This window comes from Schistocerca gregaria, chromosome 2 (assembly GCF_023897955.1).
Source record: "Schistocerca gregaria isolate iqSchGreg1 chromosome 2, iqSchGreg1.2, whole genome shotgun sequence".
NCBI lineage: Eukaryota > Metazoa > Arthropoda > Insecta > Orthoptera > Acrididae > Schistocerca > Schistocerca gregaria.
In genome coordinates this window covers 168,766,406-168,777,796 of record NC_064921.1, presented here as the reverse complement: position 1 = coordinate 168,777,796, position 11,391 = coordinate 168,766,406, and the positions used below count along the sequence as shown (strand labels likewise).

Here is an 11,391-nt window from a genome sequence, read left to right as displayed (position 1 = left end):
AAATATTGACAGTTTCATTCGATGAATAAGAGAACTAGGTTATTGTAAGTGAGCAGATCTCTGCTATACTAAGCTGAAAGTTTTTAAACTATTTAAATATTGTAGCATGGATGTTTCAAAATAATTTCAAGTCTTTGGTAACTTCCATACCATAGTGTAGGAGCAATATCAAATAGGATTTGTCATATGATTTTATTAAGCCTACATAAGAACTATGCTGTATAATCTTTATTTTAGGTATCAACCAGCCCACAATTGCAACTAACTAAAATATTCGAGAACTATTAGTATGCAGTTGCCATACTAGACACATGGTAACAGCAACCTACTGTTTACAGTTATCTCAGCATTTTCTGGGATTCTATTGTAAACCTACCTATGATGGACGAGCCGTAAAAAATAAATGTTTTTCATATCCTCATTAGTCCTCACCGCAAAGGTCACCTTTCTTATTGGCACATGTTGTTTTCCATTTTTGTGAATACTTCCAAGTCCTTCTTAGGGTTGTACTGGAAGCTATTTACTGTATTTCTTTAGACACAAAAATGTTCGTCGTGACACCGGATTGCGCCGACAGCCGGCGACTTTTTAGTCCTGTGTTTTCATCACTGACTTAAAATGGTGGCAGTAGGTTGTGGTAGTAGTAGGTGTTGTGTGGTGTAATGAACAATGGGGATTGTGTGTTATTTTTAATTGTTTGCACTTCGAAAATTATGTAACATAGCTTGTCGTGGAAATTGGTGTATGCAAAATGAGCGCCGGGTATAATTCTTCGGAAGTTTGTCGTTTATGCACGACTGGCGGTGGGCTGAGGATGCACATATTTGACAAGGAAGGGGAACAAAGACAGCTGCTCTTCAAAATTAAATCGTGCTTACCTATCATGGTGAGTATTTACGCTCTTTAGGGAAAAATAGGGAAATACGCGAAAATGCCTTTACAGTTGGATGCTAACTACATGTGTATGTGATAGGACTCAGCATGATATTGAAGGCGTTTACTGGCGATGCACCTATAAATCCCATATAGATAAGTTAGTGAGGAAAAACCTTTAGGTATGAAACAGAGTAGCTACAGGAGCTGGCTTTGGGCACTTGCTATTAAATTCAGTTAACTAGTAACGGAGTATATCGTAATTTCAAGTAACTTGTCTCTTGATTATTTTCATTGTTTTGAATAACAGTCCAGTATGTGAACTATTTAAAACAAGTTATCAGTTTCAGCACACAGCTATACAATCATTTGACGCCTACAATTCAGTGTTGTCTTTCTGCTTTCCTTTATAAGTGGCCACATGAAAGCAGATACGTCTTGAAGCATAGTGATGGATGGCATGTACCTGACGCTTTAACTAATGCCCACTTGTATCACTTTGATTTCACCTGAAGTTTACAGCACTGTCATTTTCTGTTGTATTTAGAAGCCTCATGCCATGCTCATACAGCAGATTTACACATAAAGCTACAGTTGCTGATACTGTCTAGGTGTGATCATTGGCGTATTTAACCAGTTATTGTTGAACCATTGTGTCAAACGAAATTATGTATGTATAAAATATGTGGCGCAGTTAATATAGCTTCATGGTTTTTCAGTTACTGTTAGGCCTACTGAGAAAGAAGGTTACAACTTATCACATCTGTTAAAGATAGGGCAACCACCAAACATTTTAGAACTGATTTGTACATTGAATGTCAATGTATTTGATTTCAGATATCAAAGGAAGATACTCTTCCAAAGAAAATATGTTACCGCTGTGCATACAAGCTGGATATGTTCTACGAGTTCCGATTGAGTTGTCTGAATTCTGAGAACATGTTGAAGAATGTAACAGAGAAGCAATTACCTGTCGAGAATGGACAGAGAGATGAGGTTTGGTGCTTTTTGTTATTTATGGGAGGGGAATAGTTAAAAATAATGATAATAATTCCATTTTAGGTTACTGTAAATACTGAATGTTAATGGATTAACATGTAATACATTGGTCTGAGTACTAGTAATTTATTACAAAGTGTGTTGCACACAACAAAATGGTTGATATTTTAAAATGTGTTTTTCTATTTATAATCATAAATGTTGAAGGGTCAAGAGTCACCTATGTTCATAGATAGGTGAGTTTGGTGCCGCATTTGCAAACTTGACAGTTAAAGTGTTGGATAGGAAACTAATTGTAAATGGCATAATGTATTAAAAGTTATGTGAACAAGTATTTGTCATCATTGTTGTATACTGTTTTAGATTTGGAATATTTTTGGTTCTCTCACTTTCTTTCCTGTGTGTGTGTGTGTGTGTGTGTGTGTGTGTGTGTGTGTGTGTGTGTGTGTGTGTGTGTGTGTGTTCACATTCTGTTTGTTCATTTTTTTAAATATTCTGAAATTGAATTGATGGCTTCTGTAGCCTTAGACTGTGGTTGTGTGCGTGGGTGTGTATTTTTGTGTTTGTTGTCTATTTCCGATGAAGGCCTAGTTCGCTGAAAGCTCACTTTCTGAAAGTACTTTTGGTGTGTCTATCTGCAACTCAACATCTCTGCTATATGATGAGTAGCAACTATCCTTTTCATAATATTGTTAAATTTTGTCGAACTGTGAGGTGTTCATGATGTACAAAGATTTTCCCAGTAGGAGTCTGTATCCTAGTCTGCAGGGATAATATTCTCTGTTCATGTGTGTATCAGCAGCACAGCTCATATGTCTATCACATAATTAATCAGTGCAGGAATTGTCCATAAGAAACAGTTTTTAGTGTCTTATTGTAGATTACTTTTGACAAATGGCCGATTAGGTGCAGTGAAATACAAATTTTATTTCATATAAAATTTGTATGGTTTACTCATCATAGATTTTCATCTAGGTATACACCAGTACGTAGAAATCTGCATTCATCTATGTCTGTCTTGTTAGTTCCACCTATATTATTGATAGAGGTTTTGTGTGAATTTGGAAGTTTCAGTGACAGTAACTATGATTTACTGATAATAACTTTCAAATTTTGATCCTGGAGATACATAGTTAATCATTTTGTTTGTCAACAAATAGCAGCAAGATGTCTGCATAGCTTACCAATTGGGAGTTATGAGGTGGCTCTAGGAAATGTGAAGTGCTAACAAATGATCATTGGGTTATACCTTGTGTGACTGTTTCGTATCTGGATTGGAAACTCATGACAAGATCATAGTTTTTGCAAGTCAGCTTTTTATAAGGCTTACAATTAATTAGGTTTTGAGTAAGCAGTTACATGAATATGCCATTTATATTGAATGATCAAGTTTATTTAAGAATAACTCATAGTTCACTGAATCAAAGTCTTTAGTGAGGACTTGAAATGTGGCCTGCTGTTGGGCACCACACAAGTTACGATTGCTGTTACAGTGTTGATTCTTTCGGAAGCTGTGCTGTTTTCCTGTTAGTAACTTCTTTTTCAAGAAATAGCCATTAAGTTGTGTCAGCAATACAAGCATTAGTCAACAAAAGTGTTATTGCACCTGGGAGTGAGGGTGTTTCGGTCAGCTGGAGTGTTTACCTGTGTATTTGAAACCCAACATAACATGTTCTGCTGTTCTAACAACCAGACAACTTGCTTGTAAAGCTGTTCAGACTTCTACAGTGTATATGACACTTGAAAAAATTGATATGGTTTTTGTTTACAGTAGCATCACTGCATGTTTCCGGTAACAATTGTGGCAGGCCAAGTGCAATAATATCATGGGGGGGGGGGGGGGGGGTAGCAAATACTGTATTGAAGACGAGTATTAATGAAATGGGACTAAAGTCTGGAACCTCTTCTTGGAACGTTTTTATGCCCTGTGCTCCACTGCAATGAATTTGGAAAAGTGTGTTCTCTGATACTCTGGTTAATCAAATGGGTAATTATAATAGCTAATTCTTTATTTATTTCTTTCTTAATCACAATGTTGTAGAAACATTCCCAACTTGACGAGTAGTTATTCCATAGGTTCCTTATTATCCTGCCTATTTCCTTTTCATTCATTTCTTTGAATTTGTGGGGTGGCTCTTGTATGGGGCAGAGCTTTACTTTCCACTCTCATTTGTGATATTACCGGGATTGGAGCTGCAAATATTACTTATTAAAAATGTTGCCAATCTTATTAATATCTGTAATTATTTTTCCTTCGTGTCTGATTTTACAATTTCGGGCTCTGGCTTTGGGATGACTTGAAAGTTTGTTAGGTTCCATGAAGACTTGGCTATATAGGCTGATTAAGAGCTATTTCATTGCCTCCTTCATCCATATCTGTCCATCTCCTCCGGCCTCTTCTCTGTGACCCTCTCCTCCTCCTCCTCCTCCTCCTCTTATACATCCCCATCTCCTCCACCCCTTTCATTCTCCACTTCATCACCCTAACCTGAGTGGGAGGCTGGTGGTTCCCGCCACTACTGAATTTTTTTCCATATCGTAACTAATATTTGTACGAGATTTGATTGAAATGGTTCTTTTAACCCTTGACTCTGTGCACATATGCACATCTCAGATATATTTCACGTATAGTTAACATATTTCATGTGTTTGTAAACACATTTAATTTGTAAGTATAGTGAATTTTGCCCTGCAGTTTCACTTTGAAGCGGCCCTACATCTACATCGATACTCCTCAATCCGCCTTAAGGCCCGTGGCTGAGCATACCCAGTACCACTAATAGTCATTTTCTTTCCTGTTCTACATGCAAACAAAACGTGAGAAAAACGACTGTCTATATCCCTCTGTATGAGCCCTAATTTCTCGTATATAATCTTTGTGGTCCTTACGCACAGTGTATTTGGAGGCAACAGAATCGTTCTGCAGTGAACTTCAGATACCGGTTCTCTAAATTATCTCAGTAGTATTCCTCGGAAAGAACATTGTCTGCCCCCCCCCCCCCTCCCCCCCAGGAATTCCCATTTGGGTTCCGAAGCATATCCATAAGACTTAAATGTTGTTAGAAACATAACAGTAACAAATCTCTGAATTGCTTTGGTGTCTACCTGTAATTTGACCTGGTACAGATCTCAAACACCTGAGCAGTACTCAAGAATAGTCTGCACTAGTGTCCTACATGTAGTCTCCTTTACGGAATTCTCTCAATAAATCAAATAAAACCTGTTGCCTTTCCTACCACAATCCTCGCATGCTCGTTCTATTTCATATCACTTTGGAATGTTATGCCCAGATATTTAAATGAAGTGACTGTGTCAAGCAGGACACCACTAATGCTGTATCCAAACACTATGGGTTTGTTTTTCAACTCATCTGCAATAGCTTACATTTTTCTACATTTAGAGCAAACTGCCATTATCACATCAACTAGATATTTTCTCTAAGTCATCTTGTACCCTCCTGCAGTCACTCAACTTCGACACCAGCTCAGTTTTTATGATGTCATTTTCCCTGAACTATGTGTTGTACCTATTCTGAGGCATCAAGGGATCACCAATTGGAAGGCAGCGTGGAGGGTAAAAATCGTAGAGGGAGACCATGAGATGAATACACTAAACAGATTCAGAAGGATGTAGGTTGCATTAGGTACTGGGAAATGATGAAGCTTGCACAGGATAGAGTAGCATGGAGAGCTGCATCACACCAGTCTCTGGACTGAAGACGACGACGACAACAACAACAACAAAAACATGTGCTGTACAATGATAAATTTTTGCAAGTACGTACAGTCAGATGTGGATCCTGTCTCTAAAAGGTGTTGTGAATAGAGGTAGTGGCGACCAAATAATGAATCTAAATGACTTGCATGGCGCCGCAGTTTTTCACACATATCAGTGTTTGTGATTTAATGTCTCCCAACTACATGCCATACGATGATATAATTTTTGGCAGTACGAATACAGTTAGTAATAAAGAAGTTATAAATTAAAACATTGTGCCCCATATGGAAACTTTAGTATGTGAACAGTGTAAATGTGGTAAGTGTTAAGCTTCTATCCTTTTGTCATTTTATGGAGGTCCTCAGCAAGGAAAATTTCATACAGCTTTGAAGTTGCATATAAAGTTCATTGCAGGTCTGTGAGTGCTCTTATTCGCAAATACTGTATGACTAAAGTATGTGTATTCGCGATTTGTGGGCTACACTGCTTTATCATCCCCACATCTTTGAGAGGTAGATGGCGCTTAACCCCTTAGCGACAATTTCCAGATGGTAAATGATACGTGTATCAGGTTTGGTTGAAATCAGTCCAGTGGTTTAGGAGGTGTGGAATGTACGTACATTCATACATAAATATACATTTTTATAATAGTTGTGCTTCGTTGTACTTGTCTTGAAAATCTGCAGCTTTGTTGGCAACTTTAGCAGATGCCGTTACTGAATATTTTGTGTGTGTTTGATAATTGTTGTTGGAAGTGAAAGTTGGGTGTTTTTTGCACCTTGGTTATGGATTAGTAAAAACAAGAGTCCAAACGTCTTAGCATACTATCACAATTTTCGCCCGTTTGCTTTCTGACACTTTACCCTGGTAAACCAGTTTACAATCCTAAGTAGCTAATTCATTTTGTAGAGCTTTGATGTCATAATGCTTTACATTTACTTATTCTCCACACATTTTGTTATTTTTGGCATGCTTGGTTTACACAGTACACTAGCGCTAACTGTGATCAGAGTAGCGAAAAATAAAATCCACATTCCTGCACCTAACACTGCCTTTAATTTGTTTACTAAGCATAACGTGATCTATTCTGCTATATGTGGATTTTGTTACTGTGGTGATAGTATTGACTACATTTAAGTGTTAGAATGTCCAGGATGGAATAACAGCAGTGTGGAAGGGATAACTTGCTACTTGCCATGTAGAGGAGACATTGAGTTGCAAAAGGCACAATGAAGAGACTATTGAAAATTTTAATTTAAGCTTTCAAACGAAGTTCCCTCCTCTGTGGTATCAGTTCTACCTTTTCACGTTATATCTCTTATGTAATTGCTATTGAATGTAATTAACAACAAACTGTTCATGAATCTTTTCAGAGCTTTAAACGTTTTTTTGGATAGTATGTTGTTTTGTTGTTGCAAAGGTTTCATTTATAAAGCTGTAGCCTTTGCATGATTTAGCACCAAATGTTTTTCTCTCTGCATATTTCACTGTGAATTTAGCTTCTGTTGTGAAAGTTTTACTTTTTAAGTCTTTAACTTCATCATGAGCACATAGCTTATGTGGTAAGTACAGTCATTGTTACTCAGATTTCATCCTGGTTTATCTTCCATTCAAAACCAGAACTTTTGTTTTAAGTTCACATTTGCACAATCTAAATGAAACACCATTTTTCATTTAATCTAATATGGACTGATAAAGAAATCTACTCACCAAATGGCACAGGAGAAAATACATATAAAAGATATGGAAATGCGCAAGCTTTGAGAGCCAGTATCTCCTTCCTCCTACAGAAGAGTTGAGGGGAATGGAAGTGGGATAAAGGAAAAAGACAGGAAAGGTTTAGCAAATAGAGAAGAGTTATGTAAAGTTGTCACTCATGGGAGACTTACTGGATGGGGTAAAAAGAGAAGACATTGTTGGTGCCTATACCAGATAAAATTTGAACATGTGAGAACTTACAGTGGAAGTTAGGATGATAAGCAAGACAGAGATTACTGGGGAAAAAATGTGCAAGTGTCAGTAAGAATGGAAAGCTGAGTGCATCATACATTATAGATAGGTGAGAAGTATGAGGAAAAATAGGCAAGTCAGAAAATAAAATATGGAAAAATAGAAGGAGGTGAAGAAAAGGAATAGTTACTAAAAATAAATGCTGAGAGCACAGAAACAAAGATACACTTAGGCCACGTGGGTGGCAAGGAACAAGCACTGTTGTAAAGCTAGTTCCCATTGGTGAAGTTCAGAGAAACTGGTGCCAGGAGGGAGAATCCAGCCGGCATGTGATGAGACAGGTACCAAAATCACGACTGTCGTGCTGTACAGCCTGCTCTGCAAGATGATGATGTGTGTTGCCTTTATGCATCCTTTGTCCGAGCCCATTCATCCTGACTGATAACTTGCTGGTAGTCATACCATTGTAAAAGGTTGAACAGTTGTTACATAACAGTTGCTGCATGACATGTTAGGTGACGCTCACTTTGATATTATATGTTTTTCTGGTGGCAGAGCTTTTATAGGTGATCGTAGAATGGTGCATCAGCAAGTCCTATTGTGGGGACAGTCACAGTGGTAGGAGCCGTTGGGTAGTGAAATGAATGAAGGAGGAGCATAGGGTATAACTGGGTTATTGCGGAGATTGGGCAGGTACAAAAAGTTACCCTAGGTGTGGAGGGCAAAATGTCAGATAAAATGGATGTCATTTCAGGGCATAGTTTAGGTAGTCATAGCTCTGTTGAAGTAACTGATAAATACATTGAAGACCAGAGTAGTACTAATGACGAGCTGAATTCCAAAGTTTTTTTTTGGGTTCTCACCACTCACCAGGATTAAATTTGTGTTAGTTTATGTGGCCTCAGAATGCTGGTCCCTAGCATGAATCCTCCCAGTGGATTAGTGTCGAGGTCCGGTGTGCCGGCCAGTCTGTGGATGGTTTTTAAGGTGGTTTTCTATCTGCCTCGGCAAATGCGGGCTGGTTCCCGTTATTCCGCCTAAGTTACACTATGTCAGTGATGCTGCGCAAACACTGTCTCAACATAAGCGTACACCATATTACTCTACCATGCAAACATTGGGGTTAAACTCGTCTAGTGTTAAGTCATTCCCGGGAGGGGCCCCACTGAGGGCCGAACCACACAATAACCCTGGGAACCCTGGGTTTGGTGTGGGGCGACAGTGGACTGCTGTAGCCTGTTGTGAAACAAAGTTAAAAGGTTTCATGTGATAGTGACATACAAGACATTGCAGCAAGTGAGGCCTTAGAAAGGTTGAATGCTTCATTGCAATCCGTTGGTGAATCACCAACTAAGAAGAAACGACTAATTAAATTAACTTCAACAATTCAAACAAAGGTATTATTGCTTCCCCCCCAAAAAGAAGAGGTACGTGTTCATGCAGAATCTGAGATGATCAGTCAGCTAAAAGATAAATTTCGTACATGTACATCTCGAAGTAAAGTGATGGAAATTCTTAACATTTTACCTAAAAGCTGGAGTGTTAAGAAGCTTCAAGATGAATTTAACGTAATAAATTACATGGCTCGAAGAGTAAAAGATTTGGCGAAGGCCAAGGGAATTTTGTCTTCACGAAACCCAAAACCTGGCAAGACTCTTGATCAAACAATTGTTGATTTTGTTAGAAATGTCTATTGTTCTGAAAAGATAAGCAGGGAAATGCCTGGGAAAAAAGATTTTGTGCTTGTGAGAGATAACGGAGAAAAACTGCAAGTACAAAAACGGCTAGTTTTAGAAATTTACACGAAATTTAAAGACAACATCCATAGCGCCACATTGGATTTTTGAAGTTTGCAACCTATGTCCCAAAAAATTGTGTTTTGGCTGGAAGTAGTGGTGCACATACTGTCTGTGTGTGTACTACCCATCAAAACTCATGCTGAATGCATGCAACATTCCTTAGCTGACAAGGGATGAAGATAATCAAATAAAAACTTACAAAGACTGCATTGCAAGAGTTGTATGTAATCCGTCATTACCTGCTTGTCATTTTGGTGAATGTAAATTCTGCCCTGGCCGAGAAACACTTAAGACATATTTATAAGATTTGTTGAATACTAATGTTATTGATAATATAACTTATCAGCAATGGGATTCCGTTGATCATACATCTCTAGAAACGATCATAAAATTATCTGACAACTTTATTGATTTTTTTTTTTTGGTAAATTATAATTGCTTAAACTATATTCATTTATTGCTAGTCAACAATCAGTCTTCCAAAAGAGACTGAGAAATAAACTTAAAGAAGGTGAGGCCTTAGCGATCTGTGAATTTTCTGAGACTTACTCCTTTTCATCCAGGACTGAGTTCAAGGCTGTCACTGGACAAACATGCAAGCAACGATTCATCCCATTGTTGCTTATTACAAGGATGGGAACAAACTCAAGCACAAAAGTCTTGTAATCGTATCAGAATGCCTAACACATGACACTGTTGCTGTGCATTTGTTCCAATCGTACTTGATGGACTTTGACTGTTAAATTCGGTAGAAAACCAAGAAAAATATATTATTTCTCTGATGGAGCAGCAGCTCATTATAGAAATAGGAAGAACTTTATCAACCTGTGCTATCATGAAGATGATTTCCAAACTGAAGCTGAATGGCATTTTTCAGCCAACTCGCATGGGGATGGAGCTAGTGATGGTGTTGGTGGAACAGTTAAACGACTTGCAGCTCGAGCAAGTCTGCAGCACCCATACAGTGATCAAATAATGACACCAAAACAACTTTATGTGTTTGCCAAGGGTAACATAGAAGGAATGAACTTCAAGTATGCTACTAAAGAAGATCACAAAAATGAAGAAATGAAACTTACAGAGAGATTTGAGAAATGCTGGAAAATTGTAGTGACACAAAAACTTCACACTTTTATTCCTTTTAGCAAGGACAAAATAACAACAAAAGTGTATTCAAACTCCGATGATAGTAAAATTGAACTGTTGACAGTTTCTGACTTGAAAATACTCCTCAGTCTTTCAGAGATTTTATTTCTGTGAATAGATAATCATATTTCTTTAGCTGTATTTTACTACTTTCTGTGCCAAAATTAGTCAATAGAGGGCTAGGCAGCATTTTTCGTGAACTCTACTCGTAATTGCTTTCAAATGTGGAGTGGTCACTTTTGCATGAAGGCTTGCTCCAAAATCTGCACTTGTGAGGATGTATCAAATCTAACCAGAATTTAAATCTGACAGCAGTGGTAAGACGGAAATAAGTGTGATCTTGACAGAATGTTGGTGGGGATGTTGGGAATAGCGTTGTGATGCTGCAGTTTCTGTGACATGACTGGTAGAGTCAGACCACTATGTGAACAAGAGGTGCACAGGTGTGGTGCGCAGCTCATAATAATAAAGTGTTTTGCAAAAGAAGGCACCAAACCTGCAGAAGTTTTGCGATAGTTCCTTGAACAATTTTGGGAAGAAACCCATTCGAAGACTCAAGTCTGTTAATGGCGTACAGTAAAACATCTGTGTCAGGATAGGTAGCTGTGGAAAACGTATCCCACCAAAGATAACCACAGGTCAGCATCATATCGGATAACAATTATGCTGTATAGGATCTTATTGCAGTCGTATGCCAACCTATTTATGGGTCGCTTAGAGGAAGCCTTCTTGGTTACCCAAGCCTGCCAACCCAAAGTTTGGTACAGATTTATTGATGACATCTTCATGATCTGGACTCACAGTGAAGAACAACTCCAGAATTTCCTCTCCAACCTCAACTCCTTTGGTTCCATCAGATTCACCTGGTCCTACTCCAAATCCCATGCCACTTTCCTTGACGTTGACC

The 11,391-nt window shown here is 38.2% G+C and overlaps 1 protein-coding gene across 1 annotated transcript in view; it reads left to right on the top strand.

The window, feature by feature from the left end:
• Positions 1-11,391, top strand: part of LOC126336601 (zinc finger E-box-binding homeobox 1) — a 64,848-nt gene continuing 53,457 nt past the window's right edge. Inside the window, exons 1-2 of the mRNA XM_050000468.1 lie at positions 1-886; positions 1,711-1,869. Coding sequence (XP_049856425.1) covers positions 752-886; positions 1,711-1,869 — 294 coding nt within the window. The 5' untranslated portion in view covers positions 1-751. The remainder of the gene's footprint in view (positions 887-1,710; positions 1,870-11,391) is intronic.